Source organism: Saccoglossus kowalevskii, chromosome 20, assembly GCF_978046115.1.
Source record: "Saccoglossus kowalevskii chromosome 20, keSacKowa6.1, whole genome shotgun sequence".
NCBI classification, from domain to species: Eukaryota; Metazoa; Hemichordata; class Enteropneusta; family Harrimaniidae; genus Saccoglossus; species Saccoglossus kowalevskii.
In genome coordinates, this window is record NC_140660.1 from 14,389,552 (window position 1) to 14,408,393 (window position 18,842).

Consider the following 18,842-nt stretch of genomic DNA (forward strand, 5'->3'; position numbering starts at 1 on the left):
GCGAAGACATGGTGGCCCCGAGGATATGGCGAACAACATTTGTATGAGGTAATGGTGCAACTGACCTGTCCCACTTTTGAAGAGAAATCTACGCGGAGATTCCGTGTCGGTTTCCGCACTGTTGAATTAGTGCAGGAACCAATAACGGCTAATAACGTAGCGGCAGCTAACGGTAGGATATACGAACGTTATCCTATAATTCTTGTACGTCAACCTTTTTCACCACCAGTTTCCGCTTTTTATCACAAATCCACAAAATAGTCCCATTTATAGTCTGCACTTTCCTTTATAAGATTGGGACAAAAATAGACAAATTTTTTGAGTAAAAATTGAAAATTTACTGAAATTTTGTCTGTTGGCTCAAAGTTAGGGTTCATTTCCAGAAATATAAGAATATAAGAAAAAAGCGCAACAAAGTTTGGACGAGAAAGTCTGGTGGTGAAAAAGTTAATATTGATGTATGATATATGTACAGTACAGTCCGGGTATAACTTCAGGGTTTTTCTAGTTTTGGCGAGAAAGTGCTGGTGAAATGGTTAAGGTCACTTTTTACCCAAAAATACATTTTTTGTATATCATATCTTGATTATTAATATGCATTATAGTACATTTTATTTTTATAACATTTCTTACACTAAACTTGTTCGAACACTGAGAAATTTTCATCTGAAAAATTGCTGAAAAATTCTATTTTTTTAAGGTGGAAAAAAGACGTTTTTCGATAAATATTTCCTGGCTCTTCATTGTCACAAAAAAAAATCACACATTGCAAAAGTTATCGTTATATTGAAAAATCTTAGTATAGTTGTGAAATTTATAATTTGGTGAAGCAAAATTTATGTTTTTATAAACAAAATAAATGTCAATATTCATGTTAAAAGGCATGCTAAATCTTATAGCACCTTTGTAGAATTTGTGAACTTTTTATGAGATTTTGCGTGAATGGTGCATATCAAATGTCTGCCACAATAATCAAACAATATGATTATGAGCTTGAAGTTCTTTCTTTTGTAGTTCAATGTCAATATGCAAATCTTTCTGAGGGGAATATGACATACCATAATTTATCAAAATTGACCATCATCAAATGTGTATGGTATAGCACATTACTGTAAAAGGGTTAATTATTCCCTGGGTTTTAATTTAGCTTATTTCGCTGACTGGAAAATGCGCTAAATTAAAACCCAGTGAATCTGTAAAATTTAGCATAGAACACATTATCTAAATGACGAAACCATGAATTTAAAACCCACTAAATATGCCTGAAATGGTAAATCAGTGAAATTTAAACCCAGTGAAAATTAGTCATTTTACAGTATGAAGGGTTTAAATACCCCAAAAAGTTGAATCTCACGCAATATTGTTTTAACACAACTACCGGTATACAATGTATGACCATTGTTATTCCGATTTAGTTTCACTCATAACACAGAATTTCCAGAAGTTCAGAAAATGGATTAATTGTTTTTGAACTCTTAATTATATTAATTATAATTCTTTATAGGTCTGAGCTTCTATTTTAAGATAAACGATAAACCCATCTTCCTGAAAGGATCAAACTGGATTCCTGCCGATGCATTCCAAGAACGAGTCAACAAAACCGTATTACAAAATCTCCTCCAATCAGCTGCGGACGCCAATATGAATGCTCTACGTGTCTGGGGAGGTGGTATTTACGAACAGGATGCGTTTTACAATATAGCTGACGAGCTTGGCATTATGATATGGCAGGATTTCATGTTTGCGTGCTCCATGTATCCAACCAACGAGGATTTCCTAAAGAGCGTCACACAAGAAGCGACACAGCAGGTACGTACAGGGATACACTAATCGCCATTCTGGTTGAACCACTATATCTATGGGAGGGGAGAGGGTTGGAACAGGAGGGACAAAAATGTGGCTAAGATAGAAAGTACCGGGTACCATTATATAAGTGGAAGAGGATGGCAGAAGAGGGGTTTTATATTATGGAAGGTAATATTGTATCTGTAGGAGGGGAAGGTGGACTGTGACAGAATGTACTATTATTTATTTGGGAGAGGAAGGTAGAGAGGGAGTGTTGTTTGATACTAGAAAGGTACTATTATGTAGGTGAGAGGAGAGCTAGGACAGAGAGGGGGTGTTATGTGATGGAAGGTAATATTATATGTGTGGGAAGAGAGGGAGGGTGTGGTGTAATAGAATGTACTAATATATCTGTGGGAGGGGAGGAAGGGAGGGGTGTGGTGTGACAGAATGTACTACACTGGGACAAACACTGTGTAGAACACTTGGACAAACACTTGGGAGAACACTTGGACAAACACTTGGGAGAACACTTGGACAAACACTGGGGAGAACACAGACAAACACTGTGGAGAACATTTGGACAAATACTGGGGAGAACACTGGAACAAACAGTGGGAGGAACACTGGAACAAAGACTGTGCAGAACACTGGGACAAACACTGGGGAGAACACTGGAACAAACACTGTGGAAAACACTGAGACAAACACTGTGGAGAACACTGGGACACACACTGGGGAGAACACTTGGACAAACACTGGGGAGAACACTGGGACAAACACTGGGGAGAACACTGGGACAAACACTGGGAAGAACACTGAGACAAACACTGTGGAGAACACTTGGACAAACACTGTGGAAAACACTTGGACAAACACTGGGGAGAACACTGGAACAAACACTGGAGAACACTGGGACAAACACTATGGAGAACACTTGGACAAACACTGTGGAGAACACTTGGACAAACACTGGAGAACACTTGGACAAACACTGGGGAGAACACTGGAACAAACACTGTGGAAAACACTGGGACAAACACTGTGGAGAACACTGGGACAAACACTGCAGAGAACACTGGGACAAACACTGTGGAGAACACTGGAACAAACACTGTGGAGAACACTGGAACAAACACTGTGAAGAGCACTGGAACGAACACTGTAGAGAACACTGGAACAAACACTGGAGAACACTGGAACAATCACTGTGGAAAACACTGGACAAACACTGGAACAAACACTGTGGAGAACACTGGGACAAACACTGGGACAAACACTGGAGAACACTTGGACAAACACTGTGGAGAACACTGGGACAAACACTGGAGAACACTTGGACAAACACTGTGGAGAACACTTGGACAAACACTGGAGAACACTTGGACAAACACTGGGGGAGAACACTGAGACAAACACTGTGGAGAACACTGGGACACACACTGGGGAGAACACTTGGACAAACACTGGGGAGAACACTGGGACAAACACTGGGGAGAGCACTGGGACAAACACTGGGAAGAACACTGTGACAAACACTGTGGAGAACACTTGGACAAACACTGTGGAAAACACTTGGACAAACACTGGGCAGAACACTGGAACAAACACTGGAGAACACTGGGACAAACACTATGGAGAACACTTGGACAAACACTGTGGAGAACACTTGGACAAACACTGGAGAACACTTGGACAAACACTGGGGAGAACACTGGAACAAACACTGGAAAACACTGGGACAAACACTGTGGAGAACACTGGGACAAACACTGCAGAGAACACTGGGACAAACACTGTGGAGAACACTGGAACAAACACTGTGGAGAACACTGGAACAAACACTGTGAAGAGCACTGGAACAAACACTGTAGAGAACACTGGAACAAACACTGGAGAACACTGGAACAATCACTGTGGAAAACACTGGACAAACACTGGAACAAACACTGTGGAGAACACTGGGACAAACACTGGGACAAACACTGTGGAGAACACTTGGATAAACACTGTGGAGAACACTGGGACAAACACTGTGGAGAACACTTGGACAAACACTGTGGAGAACACTTGGACAAACACTGGAGAACACTTGGACAAACACTGTGGGGAACACTGGAACAAACACTGTGGAAAACACTGGGACAAACACTGTGGAGAACACTGGGACTAACACTGCAGAGAACACTGGGACAAACACTGTGGAGAACACTGGAACAAACACTGTGGAGAACACTGGAACAAACACTGTGAAGAGCACTGGAACAAACACTGTAGAGAACACTGGTACAATCACTGTGGAGAACACTGGAACAATCACTGTGGAGAACACTGGGACAAACACTGTGGAAAACACTGGACAAACACTGGAACAAACACTGTGGAGAACACTGGGACAAACACTGGGACAAACACTGTGGAGAACACTTGGACAAACACTGTGGAGAACACTGGGACAAACACTGTGGAGAACACTGAGACAAACACTGTGGAGAACACTGGAAAGAGACATGGATGCCATGAATACACCACTTATCTGTTACATTCAGGTAAAGAGACTGAGTTACCATCCGTCCATTATAATCTGGAGTGCTAACAATGAGAATGAAGGAGCTCTGGCCAGTAATTGGTACGTAGCGTTCACTGTATTGGCTTCATTTATGTGTTTCTTTTTTAATTCAAAGCATAATGTAATGCAATTAAGTCATGCAACGTCAAAACTGAATCAAATTTGTTTGATAGAGATTCATTTCTGTTTGATGTTGATCCATTTCTTGCTTACTAGGTATGGCACCGATAAAAACGCGACCCTGTACGATGACGATTACAGAAAGTTGTACATTGAAACGATTAAACCAGTTATTGATGAATTGGATTCTACCAGACCGTTTATTGGTTCAAGTCCAACTAATGGGGATGAAAGCATGAAGGAACACTGGATTGCTAAAAATCCTGCAGATCCACTCTACGGGGATGGTGAGTACTGGACCGTGTAAGGGTAGTATGCTGCCCTCTGGAGGTGGTATGCTGCCCTCTAGAGGTGGTACACTGCCCTTTAGTAGTGTGAAATAGTAGGATGTTTTCTAGTGGTAGAAGGTAGTATCCTTTTTGTGTTGATGTGTTGTGTTGTGTTGCTGCCCTCTATTGATGGAAAATAGTAAGCTGCTCTCTAGTAATGGAAGGTAATTCTTGGGGTGGAGTTGTTTCATGCACTGAACAGCGCCCTCTAGGGGAGAGTATCATCAAATAACCTTGACCATTGCTATTATTTTCCTCTATATATTTTTTTTTTAGTACACTTTTATGACTACACCAATGACTGCTGGGATATCAACACATTTCCCAAACCACGTTTCGCATCGGAGTACGGCTATCAATCGTGGCCGTCATTTGAAACTATTCGATCTGTATCCATTGAAGAGGACTGGGACTATAGCAGTAATTTTAGTGGTCATCGGCAACATCATGCTACAGGTTGGTTGCTATGGGTTACATACATTTAACCATTTTAATGCTATAATTTTTGTACGTAAAAATTGATATTAATTATTCATGATATGCAGTGACGTTTGAAACTCAAGAATGGAAGGAATTAGGTCATGTATGCGTTATAGGTAGTTGCGTAGAATAGGTCGGTTCAAAAGCTGGCTTCTGATTGGTTGGCAGCTTACAAGTCAAGCTACTCATTAGCATATTTTATCATAAAATGTGGTAAAAACTATAGAGGGCGCAGAAGAATAGACCAGTCTTGAAAAGTTTGCATCAACGCAGAAGCTTCTACAGACTCATTCTTTAAGAAAGTATAATATAGGACAATAAAATTGCCATGACTGGGCCAGTCTAATACAGCGACGTACATTTTGGTTTGAAACAAGCATTCTGATGGACGTTCATAATTGAGTAATTTGAACTAAACTTGTTTCTTGGTCAGATATGTAAGTGGATTTCTCAATAAAACAAAATAACAAAAAAGTAGTAGTGAGAAATAAGAAATCAGGCCAGAGCCTGAGGAAAAGCTCATCTGTTGACTTTTCAAGAGAATGTTTTTTAATGAAGCGAAAATTCATAACAAAATTGTGGTTTTTAAGGCTTTCAAATTATTTTATCTGATTTATTATACAAATGTTATGATTAATTTAATATAAAAATTAATATTTATTATTAAATCTGATTATTATAATCATTTTATTTTATCAATATTTATTAGAAATTATTAGATTTACTGTAATTTTTCATTTAATTTTTGTGATATTATTACTAATATCTAAATATGAATATCTAACATTTTTATTTCCAAATTATCATATTTAATTAGATTAATAATCTTGTTAATTTAAATGATCTGATCATGTAATGTAACTTTAAATCTCTGGCTGTCGTAGTGTGTCACTGTTTATAAATACAAACATCTACCCATGAGCCTTTGCATTTATAAGCTTGGGATTCAGGTGATGACTCCCTCTGTTTTAAGGCCTTAGAAAAAAAACATGGAATACATCATGTTGTTTGTATTATCATTAAAGCGAGAGGAAGGCCTTAAAAAAACATGGAATACGTCGTGTTTTTTGTATTATCATTAAAGCGGAAGGGTCGTCACTTGTGCACACGCGGGAATTGAGTCCCAATCGTTGATAACAAAGCACATTAAAATGCAAAGGCTCTTGGGTGGATGCTTGTTTGTAAACAACGTCACGCTATGGCCATCTGACGTATGCACAGGTGACGATTTCCCCGCTTTAAGTGAGAATGTAACTTTAAATCTCTTACAGGAAATGAGGAAATGAAAAAAATGATCTTACAGCACTACAAACTACCAAACAATCCTAACAAGACATATGAAGACATGCTGTACCTTACACAGGTATGTACTTGTACAGTCATTAATTATTCACTGTGTTTTAACCTTTTCACCACCAGACTTTCTCACCCAAATTTTGTCTGCACTTTTTTCTTATATGCTTCAATATTTCTGGAAATGAACCTTAATTTTGGAGCCAACAAAAAAAAATTAAGACAATTTTTAGTTTTTACTCAAAAAATTTGGCTATTTTTGTCCCAATTTCTGAAGGAAAGCACAGACTATAAATGGAACTATTTTGTGAATTTGTGATGAAAATATTTGTTTAAAAAATGTGTTTCATTGCATTTATTAAATCGTGGTTGGTACAATAGTTCTCCTTTTGAAGTGTGTACATAACCATAGCATGTCGTTGTTTACAAAAAAGCACCTACCCATGAGCCTTCATGTTTTTGTTATTATTGCTTGGGACCCAATCCCGTGCATGCACAGGTACTGTAAAATGACTAATTTTCACTGAGTTTAAATTTCACTGATTTACCATTTCAGGCATATTCAGTGGGTTTTAAATTCCTGGTTTCGTCATTTAGAGAATGTGTTCTATGCTAAATTTTACATATTCACTGGGTTTTAATTTAGCGCATTTTCCAGTCAGCGAAATAAGCTAAATTAAAACCCAGTGAATAATTACCCCCTTTACAGTATTTCAAGGCTTTGGAAATAGACTGGAATACATCATTTTTTTTTGCGGAGGTCTCAAAACTATTCAAAAGAATCATGCTATCTGCTGAATTTCTGAATTTCGCAAAAGTGTTAATTTCCATGCAAAAACAGATTTTAAATTAAATTTTCTGAAACCTGTACAAACCCTAACACTTTTACTATTAATGTAAATGTGAATATTTACTTGGTTTGAATTTAGTGCAATTAGGTGTCAGCGAAATAAACCAAAATAAAACCCAACGCATGTGTAAGCCCTTATTTACAGTACAATATTGTGCACGTATTTGGCTCTGCATACGTTATTAAAAATAGGTTACGTCAGAGGCACATTACTCGGGGTTTGCAACTACGGTGACATGATACCAAGATCCCGTTACAATCTCCCTCTCGCATAAGCGTTCCAACTCCAAAAAAAATGCGAATGTGCATGCCCGAGGTAACTAGGGTACTGGGATGTCCAGGTGGATCAAAATAGCTGCTCACGACATGACGGATTACGATAACTATATTTTCTATGTATTACATTTTTTCACTATGAATGTGGTAATACATGTTTTATTGTTTTATTACAAACCGCCTATGTCATGTCAGAAGGTCGTAGCATCAGTCTCACTATCTACGAGAAGAGACTTGAATGGAATCTTGGCATGATGTCACCATACAGTACTATGCGCATTGCAAACCCCAAGTAATATACTCTTACGTAAATTACTGGAAAATGTGTGATATACATGTAGCTTGTTGTATGCCCCCAAACAGCAGGAGTTATCGCACGGAACTTCATTCTGTTCACTTTGATGTTTGCCGCAGTTGTGTATATTTTTATTTTCTCGTTTCCTTTGTTATAATAAAATGCATGTTATGATAAGATATTTTATTACCAGCACCTTCATTAAAAATTCTTCTTGAATAACCGTATTTATTTTATTTTATAATTTTCACCAGATAGTACAAGCTATGTGTATTAAGACTGAAACTGAGTACTACCGTAGTCTCCAGAGCTCACTAGACAAGAACGGCCAGGGAAAGACGATGGGCGCCCTCTATTGGCAGCTGAATGATATCTGGCAAGCTCCAACTTGGGCTTCAATCGGTAAGGACGTGACCATTAGATACTTGGAGTTGTGAGATATTAGAATTATTTTGCTATTATTGTAGATTTTGCTTTTGTGATCATGTTGCTGTCAATTTTTTTTTTTAACTTTTTTCTATCATGTGCGAGATTATGTTATATACCACTATACTATGGGGGAGCGAGCCATGCCTGTTAGCTTGTGAACAACCGATTTTGAAATGTCCTCTTGTGACAATACCTAATAAATATTGGAGTGTACTGTTACGCTGTTCTTTAATGTGCAGTTTTGAATTGTCAAAAAATATCTCCCACTTGAGTGATCGAAACCTACCTTTGTCTTATGATCTGGTGTTTTTTTCAGAGATAAACTCATATTTGAAGAAAAGTGCCTTGTGTTTGATCTGTTTTTCCCAGAATACGCCCATTCTTAATTTAAGTTTGATTTAATTTCATAGAATATGTCAATCCTTAATTCAAAAGTTTAATTTGATTTTCCTAGAATATCTCCATTGTTTAACCAAATTTAATTTGATTTTCCTAGAATATCTCCATTGTTTACCTAATTTATTTTGATTGTTCTTGAATATCTCCATTGTTTACCTAATTTATTTTGATTTTCCTCGAATATCTCCATTGTTTACCTAATTTAATTTGATTTTCCTCGAATATCTCCATTGTTTACCTAATTTATTTTGATTTTCCTCAAATATCTCTATTGTTTACCTAATTTATTTTGATTTTCCTCGAATATCTCCATTGTTTAAATAAATTTAATTTGATTTTCATGTAATATCTCTACCCTTAATTGTTGTTTGATTTGATTTTCATGGAACACGTCGATCCTTGATATAAGTTTGATTTAATATTCCTAGAATATCACCATTGTTTACCTAATTTATTTTGATTTTCCTCGAATATCTCCATTGTTTACCTAATTTATTTTGATTTTCCTCGAATATCTCCATTGTTTACCTAATTTATTTTGATTTTCCTCGAATATCTCCATTGTTTAACTAAATTTAATTTGATTTTCATGGAATACGTCGATCCTTGATATAAGTTTGATTTAATATTCCTAGAATATCTCCATTGTTTACCTAATTTATTTTGATTTTTCTCGAATATCTCCATTGTTTAAATAAATTTAATTTGATTTTCATGTAATATCTCTTCCCTTAATTGACGTTTGATTTGATTTCATGGAATACGTCGATCCTTGATATAAGTTTGATTTGATATTTCCAGAATATCTCCTCACTTAATTTAAGTTTGATTTAATATTCCTAGAATACGGTGGTAAATGGAAGATGCTGCATTATTATGCACAGAGGTTTTTTGCGCCAGTTCATGTAGCTGCATTCAAGACATGCGAGAAAAGTGGACTAAAACTATGTCATGTGACCATATATGGTATAAACGATCTGACCCAGAATATTGACGGGGTATCATTAAAGGCTACCATGTGGAAATGGGAGAATAAACTCAAACCATTAAATACCTGGACAATCAAGAAATCATATACTCAGGTACATCATACTGTAAAAGCCTCAATTTCAGTCTCAGCATTGAAGAGCGCCAACTAGTGGCACAATGCAGTGATCCTTTCAGTATACAGCCACCAAGTGGCACAATGCAGAGATGATATTTAATACAAAGTACTGTGAGCTTATTTTCTGGTTTATCTACTGATTTGATAAGTTGTATTGCAATTTCACATGTTCATGTGGATTTAATTTATAGTGCATTTCACTTTTCAGGGAAAATAATACCCAGTGCATAATTAAAGATTTAGGTTTCACACCATAATTAGAATTTGTATCACCTTGCATTGTCATGTAGGAATATCTGTATATAATCTGCTCTATTTTGCAAACTGTTTTATTGCAATTGTTATTTATTTAACATGCCAGAATAACAAAAAAAGTTTTGCGAGTGGAATTTTAGCAAAAATCAACTGGTTTTGAAATGGCAGACTGATACATTTAGAACGAGTTGTCAGCTGGGTCAAACTTTTTTATTACTGCCGGTACTAGTGTGATTGAATCAGCTTCATTTCTGTAGCTTCTGTGAAAATGATTTTATAATAAATGTAAAAACCTGTTTTAATTTTTTTTTAACTCCACTGTCAACTTTGCCAATCGTCTGTCTTCCATCACCCGTGTTTTTTACTTTTTCGACTTCTTCTTGAAAACTACAAGCCTGAATGCTTTGATACTTGGGGTATATGTACCTTGGGCAGACTTCTCTTAGATTTGTTTATTTCGTGATGATATCTTTAATTCTTTAGTGAATATATTTTTGTAATTATTCGTAAAAAGTGATATTTTTGACTTTTTGTTAAAAGTCGCAAGTCTGTTTGCTTTGATATTACATATATAGGTACTACATGTGAACCTCTCTCAGATTTGTTCATTTCATGATGATATCTTTCTCTAATTTTGATGAATATTTTTGTAATTATTAGTAAAAAGTGATATTTTTGACTTTTTGTTAAAAACCGAAAGTATGATTGCTTTGATATTATATACATGTATATACGTATCTCAGATTTGTTTATTACATGATGATATCTTCAATTTTCTAATTTTGATGAATATTTTTGTCATTATTGGTGAAAAGTTACATTTTCGACTACTTTAAAAAAACTCAAGTCTGCCGCAGGTAACCCTCTCTCGGATTTGCTCATCATAAAAAATGATATTTTTGACTTCTTGTTAAAAACCGCGAGTCCAATTGCTTTGATATTACATATATAGGTACTATATGTGGACTTCTCTCAGATTTGTTCATTTTGTAATAATATCTTTATTTCTCTAATTTTGGTGAATATTTTTGTAATTTTTGGTAACAAGTGATATTTTCAACTTCTTGTTAAAAACCACAAGTCCAATTGCTTTGATATTACATATATAGGTACTACATGTGGACCACTCTCAAATTTGTTCATTTTGTAATAATATCTTTAATTCTGGTGAATATTTTTGTCATTTTTGGTAAAAAGTGGTATTTTTGACTTCTAGTTAAAAACCACAAGTCTAATTGCTTTGATATTACATATATAGGTACTAAATGTGGACCTCTCTCAGATTTGTTCATTTTGATGATATTTTCAATTATTTAATTTTGATGATTATTTTTGTCTTTTTAAAGTGATATTTTTGAATTCTTGTTGAAAACAGCAAGTCCCATTGCATTGATACTATACATATTGTTCATTTTCTAATGATATCTTCTGTTCTTTAATTGAAATGTGCACAGCGGAGCTATCTCAGCCGACAGGCTGCTTGTTTATTTTTTATTTTGGGCAGTTTATTTGTTAGTTCTACTGCATAAAGCAGTTCCCTAATTTTCTGTTCTTCATAATTTTGATGAATATTTTTGTCATTTTTGGTATCACGGCAATCCTAATGACTGACTTGGGAAAAAAGGCTTATGCAATCCCTAAACGCCTGAGTGCATACTTTCTGGTTTTCATCTTTATTAATATACATCAGTTCCGTACCTGGAGTAGCTTAAAATCTGTATTAGAAGCCACATCTCTAATAGAAGTCACACCCATTCTTTTTGTACAATTGAGAACAAAAAATCAGATGTAGATGCTCTAATAGAAGCCACATCCCTTCTGTTGCATTGTACCATTTTAATAGAAACCGCAGCTTCTAATACAGATTTTACAGTAATAGTTCAATGAGAGACGATAACATCCTAAAATACCAATATTTTCATTAATAAGATTCATGTGCTGATGGTTTAGTCCCATTCTATTACTAGTATTCTGCGTCCAATGAAAATAATGGAAGGTGTTCAAACGTGAGTGCGCACTTCAATTTTGGTGACGTTGTTCACCTGAAATAAAAATTTCAAAAGCGTACATTTCGATGAATGCAAATACAGCTTTTTATGCAATAGTATATTCTGTTTTTTTTCGGTGCTGATAAATATCTTTATCTCCATTTTGTTTTTGATTTCAGAATGCACAATCATCGATACAGCTTTATAATAGGGAAATACAATTTCTACTGTTTTCTGGAAAGTGTGCAGTTCAGACTTCAAAATGTGTGATGACCATGGAACTGGTTCAAAACGGAACGACCATTGCTCAGAATGTTCTTTATCTGAAGGGATTTAATGAAGCAAAAGGAATTGGTGAAGCCAATGTCAAGGTAAGCTCCTTAAAGGCCCAATTCACTTGCCCCAGGCAAGTGTGAATTGGAGGTGTGGCTATGCTAATGAGTGTTGTTAATCACTTGCGTAGCCTATGACGCATCCTGTTTCAGTGGTCCAACATCACGTGACTTTGATTGACAGTAGTTAATTATTCAAGATTAGTAGCGCGTCCCTTTCCCCGGTTCGTGTTTTTGACTTTTATCCGCCAAAATCTCAGCTCGTACACTATTTATTCTCATAAATACTACACACAGTCACTGCTGTGATATTCATAGTCACATACATCCACTTTGGCACGACATAATCGACCTGTAAGTTCGAGAAAACATGTTTTTACCGGAGCTTGGCTGGAGCTGTTTACTACAGCGTGAAAAGCAAGGAAACAATCCTTATTGTTTAGGAGCGTATTTATAGTATACCTGGGCCTTTAATTAATAATCAAAATGTACATCTTACAAGTTTTTCACACCAGACATCAATCTAACACAGGTCTTAATTTTTGGGTCCTGTTCATGTGTCTGTCTGTCTGTCCATTGTGTTTTTTGGACATGCCTGATTTTATTTATTAAAAGTTAAACCAAGGGCGTTAGACAAAAGTGTTGGATCAGTGATACATTCTGCTAATATTCGTATTAAATATACAGATAAACTAGATACTGCGCCATTATATCTATATTTAATTTCCTTGCCGATTTGACACGTATTGGATAAATTGAAAAAGTCGTAAGTTATCAATAGCGGCGTACATGAGAGTTGTAAAAAATATTTAACAATGCCGCCATCGATGAATTGCGCACGCTTCCACTTCATGATTGCGTGCGCGTCTGCGTTCTGCTATAAATGAGAAATTCCGCTAAAATATAAAATAGATGGGGTATGACATTTTCGGACACACCGCGTACCAGACTTCTCGTACGCGAACAATATTTGTGGTATTGGCAGCTGATGGCCGAGTGCCAAATAACCACGTCGTCATTATTTTAGTGTAAAATGATACGTGATTTTTATGTAATGGTTTTGAACATTTTTTACGAATACAGAAATAAACCAAATTTTTCATGTACATATTACAAACTTTGCTTGATTCAGTCTATTTTTTGAGTTATCGAACCCTGACGTGGACTGTACAAATATTGTTCAAAATTAGAGTCACTCGGAAAGTTGGTTGTTAACAACGCATCAGTAGATGCAGTATTACGAGGATATATCGTTATTTTATTGCTGGTAAGATTATTTCAAATCAAAGTAAACACGCTACGCTGTGTGACGTGGATCACGTGGACGGGTTTCATGCTCTCCACACGTAAAACCGGTAAGCTTGGTTATTAAGCATACTTTTTTGGGATGCCCGGTGGCCGAGGGGAAGACATGTAGTGGTGTGAAGCTAGGTGATTAGATGTGTATGCGAGTGTCGTTCGAGTCACGCATGCAGTACGTGTTTACTATAATTTGACGTAGTATTTACCTTGCCATTTATTCAGTGTTATTAGTTTACCTTAAGTCATCACTGTTGGTTTAAAAATACGTTTCTGTTTATTCAATTATCAGGTTTCAAATGTCAGTGTGAGTGAAGATTCCGATATGAAGTTCAACATCACACTGACGAATGACAACCTTGCACTTTTCACATGGTTAGATGCCCGTGGAATCGCTGGACGATTCTCGGACAATGGATTCTTTATGACTACATCTACGAAGACAATAATGTTCCATGCTTGGCAGAAAACCACGGCAGATGATTTAAAGAAAGCGTTATCGGTTAAAGTCTACAATAATATCTAAAAGGATATGAAGTATAGTTTTTGTGCAATTTGTAATTTTGTTCACACAACAATACTTTCTTTAACCTTTCCACCACCAGACTTTCTCATCCAAATTATTCTATATTCTTCAATATATCTGGAAATGAACCATAATTTTGGAGCCAATAGACAGAACTTGCGTTATTTTTCAGTTTTCACTTTTGTTCAATTTTCTGAAGGGAAGTGCAACTATTCTGTAAATTTGTGATGAACAGAGGGAACTAACGGTGAAAAGGTTAAAGTGCATATGAAATGGCTGCTATTTTCACGCTTAAAATTATCCATTGATACATAAATATTATTAAATATTTTGACATTCTAAACATTAGACTATAGTGATCATTATAAAATAATTAAAAAAATAAAAATCGACGAACGACAAATCACAGCTACTAATTAAATGACAGCCGCGTGGAAATAAATTGAAATTTTGTTGAAATAGGTGAACGCGTCGGGTCACGACGAGGGCAAGTGCGTTAAAAGTGGCGTTTAATTGGATAACAAGAATAATCGAGATCGACACACATACAGATAAATTCAGAGTGGATTCGAGTTAGCGTGATCCATGGCGTGATTGTCATAATTATATCATATTAAAACTTTATTTGGTGGAAACCAAACACTGTTTTAATTTTGAAAGTTTTACTCAGACGATCGATGAAATAAAACAGTGTAGTGACGTGCCTAGTAACCTACTCAATAACGAGATAATTCCGACGTCAAATCCTATTTTGTCCAGCGACAGTTTACAGACGTGCGTCGGTGTCGGTGACAATCACGGTGGCCAGCTACACCAGAACGGACATATTTCGCATCTAACTCAACCCCATGCAACAAAAATTGATACTATGCGTTCATTATGGTCCATTCTTCCTCGACGAACAAGTACATAAGTGACAATTTAGTCAAAGATGAGAAAACTGTACAAGAAATTTGCCTTATTTACACGTATCGGCAATGCAAGCTGCCATGCGACTTCCCCTTCTGACGTCACAAGGGGAATTTCTGTATGCAAATGAGAAGCTAATGAGGAGCCTCGTTTTAAAATACACAAAAATAAAGTTGCCGTAGACTGAGTTTAAAACTCATTTTTTCACTTAAAAAAAATAATTCATGCTTAGAAACATAAAAATTAATAATATTTAGATATCAAAGGATAATTTTAGGCGTGAAAATAGCAGCCATTTCACAGGCACTTTAAGGAATTGAGCAGTTCTTATAACAACATAAAAAATGTTTAGAGATTCATGTAGTGTAAAACCATTCATTTTCACTGACATTTAATTTCACATCTGGGTTTGACGTACCGGATTCAACACAAAGAAGTTCGCTGATTCTTTTCTAAACTTTTTTGGATTTCGGCATTTCCATTATGTATCCTTTGAAGGAAAAGATGTATAATAATAAAGTTATTACGAGGCTACCTCAAAGTATGCACTCAGACAGCACACCGCGCATCAATCTCCGTTGCGCATCGGTCGATACTCCAGCTGTAATAACCTTATTATTATGGAAAAGCACATTAGAAACTTGTGATTGGGAATCTAAATTCAAATTCAAATTCTCGTCATTCCATTGTCAATCAGAATTTGTGTAGCTAGTGGTGAGAATTGAAAGTCTCGCCAACAAACTTTTAAGACTTGACGTTCTCGCCATTAAAACGATAAGATTGTAAATTCTTGTCTTTACATCATTGATAATATCAAATGCCGCTGAGCGATGAGAAAGTGTCAGTTTCCCACTCCTGCCTTACAATTTTTACAAATAATACCATCGTTTTTCACAACTGTCTTTTAAATTAATCGTTCCTATTTTCGTTTCGTTTTCGTGGTAATTTTTAGTCAGTTGTGCTCCTCGGTATCCTCGGGGGCGGACATCCGGGCATTTTCTCCGCCTGGCAACCCGCGGCGGTGAAAACAAAGGCCCAAAACTCGCAGAAAACGGTACTTTGGGGTGATTGTTGAGACTCCTCTGAACAGTGCAACAAGATTAGCCCTACGTGTGTAACATACCGGTATACAAATTTGGTTGTTCGGGATTACTTCAAAGTTGAGTTTGTGTTGTTTTCTCGAATTTTCACCGGCTCGACCGGCGTTCCACAGCAGCGCGCACAGAGCCCATAGAAATACGTGGTACAGTGGTGCGCGTCTTAGCAATGTGGAACGTCTGTGACGTAGCTCCGCCCCCGAGGATAACATAATACCCTCCTCAAATACAACACTTAATTCTGAAAAGATCTACTCTTTGTATGATGCAAATGATTCATCTGTTGATTACCTCCCATGATGCAATGCATAAAACCGATAGAAAACTTCCCTAGTCATATACGTCAGTACCTGCCTAGAACTCTGTAGCATTCCTGGCGTATCAACATCTGGCGTTATTTTTAAAGTACTGTCGTCGAATTTTATGTAAACATATATTGTATTTTACATGCGTTACTATGACCCTGCATTTCGAACAGGACAGGACAGAACAGGGCAGGGCAGGACGTGGTGTGGCGACCATCGACCTTTAACCTTTCATTTTGGCTATACATAGTTTAAACACTATATTACATGTACATCTGATCGAAAATTCACCAATCTGTTTTAAAAAAATACAATTATTATCCTTTGTATCCATGGTGACATAAACAAAGATGTTACGTAGAATTTGACATCATATGCGAGAGCTACAATGCTATGATCTTTAGTCAGAATTAATCAGAATTATTAAAATTTCGTACAAATTAAATGGTAGAATTGAAGTATAACCGAACCACCGTCGTAGCCCTGCGAATACAGTGAGCTAATTTACAATAATTATTACATTTTGTGGATGAAAAAACTTTTATTATTACATGCAATTCATTCTGAAAAAGAAAATATTTTTTTCATGCATCTCTTTGCAATCCAAAATCATCGGAATGTTTTTCATTATTCTGTGTGACGATAGCGCAATGGTACTTCCCAGATTTGCAAAGTGAACGAAATATGTGTTATAGTAAGTGTGACGAATTACAATGTTTTTAACTACACACCATTTTAGCGAAAACAAAAAAAAAATGTTAATGATCCTAAGATTTTAAAAAATCTACGAATAATAAATTAATGATCGGTCTGTGTGGTTGTGGTCAGGCTTTTCCTACTGGACAGTCTGCGCATACAAGTTTCCATGGTTATGTACTTAAGTTATGTAGACAGCCAATCAGTGACGACATAGGATTCTGTGTCGACTATGCAGTACATTGCATTGCGTTTCACCAGACCAAATTCTTGAGTGTATTTAAAATGTCTGGATAACAGGTTAAAGCAGGGTGTCGTCACCTGTGCATGCATCAGATGGCCATAGCATGTCGGTGTTTACAAACAATCGTATACCTATGAGTCTTAGCGTTTTTAGCGTGTGTTGTTATCATCGCTTGGGACTCAATTTTCGCTCATGAGCAGGTGACGAACCTCTAACTTTAACCTTTAGTTGAATAAGTGACAAATAGAACTAGCGAAAATAAGTTACTGTGGAATACTTTATTTTAGCTGGAAAACATTTTTTGCTGAAAAGGCCTTTTGGGTGTTTTTGTATGGAATTTATTTTCATTGTTGATAAGCTAAATGTAAAATATTCTCGGGGCGGACATCCGGGCATTTTCACCACTTGGCAACCCTGGCGGTGAAAACATAGGTCAAAAACTCGCAGAAAACGGTACTTTGGGATGGTTGTTGAGACTCCCCTGAACAGTGTAACAATATTAGCCCTGCGTATGTAACATATATAAATTTGGCTGTTCAGGATATTACTTCAAAGTTGAGTTTGTGATGTTATCTCGAATTTTCACCCGCTCGACCGGCGTTCCACAGCAGCGCGCACAGAGCCCATAGAAATGCATGTACAGTGGTGCAAAGTGGAACGTCTTGTGATGTAGCTTCGCCCCCGAGGATAGAAAAAGTAGTATACTCACTGGAGTTTATTTTCACTGCATCATCCTATGTATTTTACAGTATGAAAAAACGATGGGTCAAGAAGATGTGTTCTTATCATAAGATTTCAATATCAGGATGTCAATATTTTGTTAAATGCTTTATAAATTTGTAATAAATGCTATTTTTTGGGTGTATTTTTATGTCTTTTGTGCTTGTTTGCGGGGTCCACTACACGCATGCTAACAGAATGTACACTAAACTTCCATATTTGTCTGATGGTCATTAAAACTGAATATTGACCAGGGGGTTTTTCTAGAAAAAAAAACTGCAAGAGGGAGAACTGCAATTCAGTGGCGCCACTAAGTTGGGGAGATAGGATTCTCCCTACCAGAGTGTTGAGTTTTTGATAATTCTAAATTAAAATAGAGCATACTATGGCTTCCTTGGGGCCAAAATTACTATCAGACAGGTCACAGTTGAAGACTGACCACATGTGATCCCTGGTCAATCAGAATTTAATGGTTGCCAGAGGATCTGCTCCCCATGGTAAAGGGGGCACATGCCATGGCATGAGGGCGCTGCGCCCCTGT

General features: G+C 36.5%; 1 protein-coding gene across 1 annotated transcript in view; it reads left to right on the forward strand.

The window, feature by feature from the left end:
• The window catches only part of LOC100372792 (beta-mannosidase-like), a 36,981-nt gene extending 18,535 nt beyond the window's left edge, over window positions 1-18,446 (forward strand). Inside the window, exons 7-16 of the mRNA XM_085494279.1 lie at window positions 1-172; window positions 1,505-1,809; window positions 4,335-4,414; window positions 4,571-4,761; window positions 5,080-5,259; window positions 6,555-6,646; window positions 8,252-8,399; window positions 9,669-9,907; window positions 12,353-12,544; window positions 14,097-18,446. Of these exons, the coding sequence (XP_085350405.1) occupies window positions 1-172; window positions 1,505-1,809; window positions 4,335-4,414; window positions 4,571-4,761; window positions 5,080-5,259; window positions 6,555-6,646; window positions 8,252-8,399; window positions 9,669-9,907; window positions 12,353-12,544; window positions 14,097-14,330 (1,833 nt within the window). The 3' untranslated portion in view covers window positions 14,331-18,446. The remainder of the gene's footprint in view (window positions 173-1,504; window positions 1,810-4,334; window positions 4,415-4,570; window positions 4,762-5,079; window positions 5,260-6,554; window positions 6,647-8,251; window positions 8,400-9,668; window positions 9,908-12,352; window positions 12,545-14,096) is intronic.
• The last annotated feature ends 396 nt before the right edge of the window (window positions 18,447-18,842 follow it).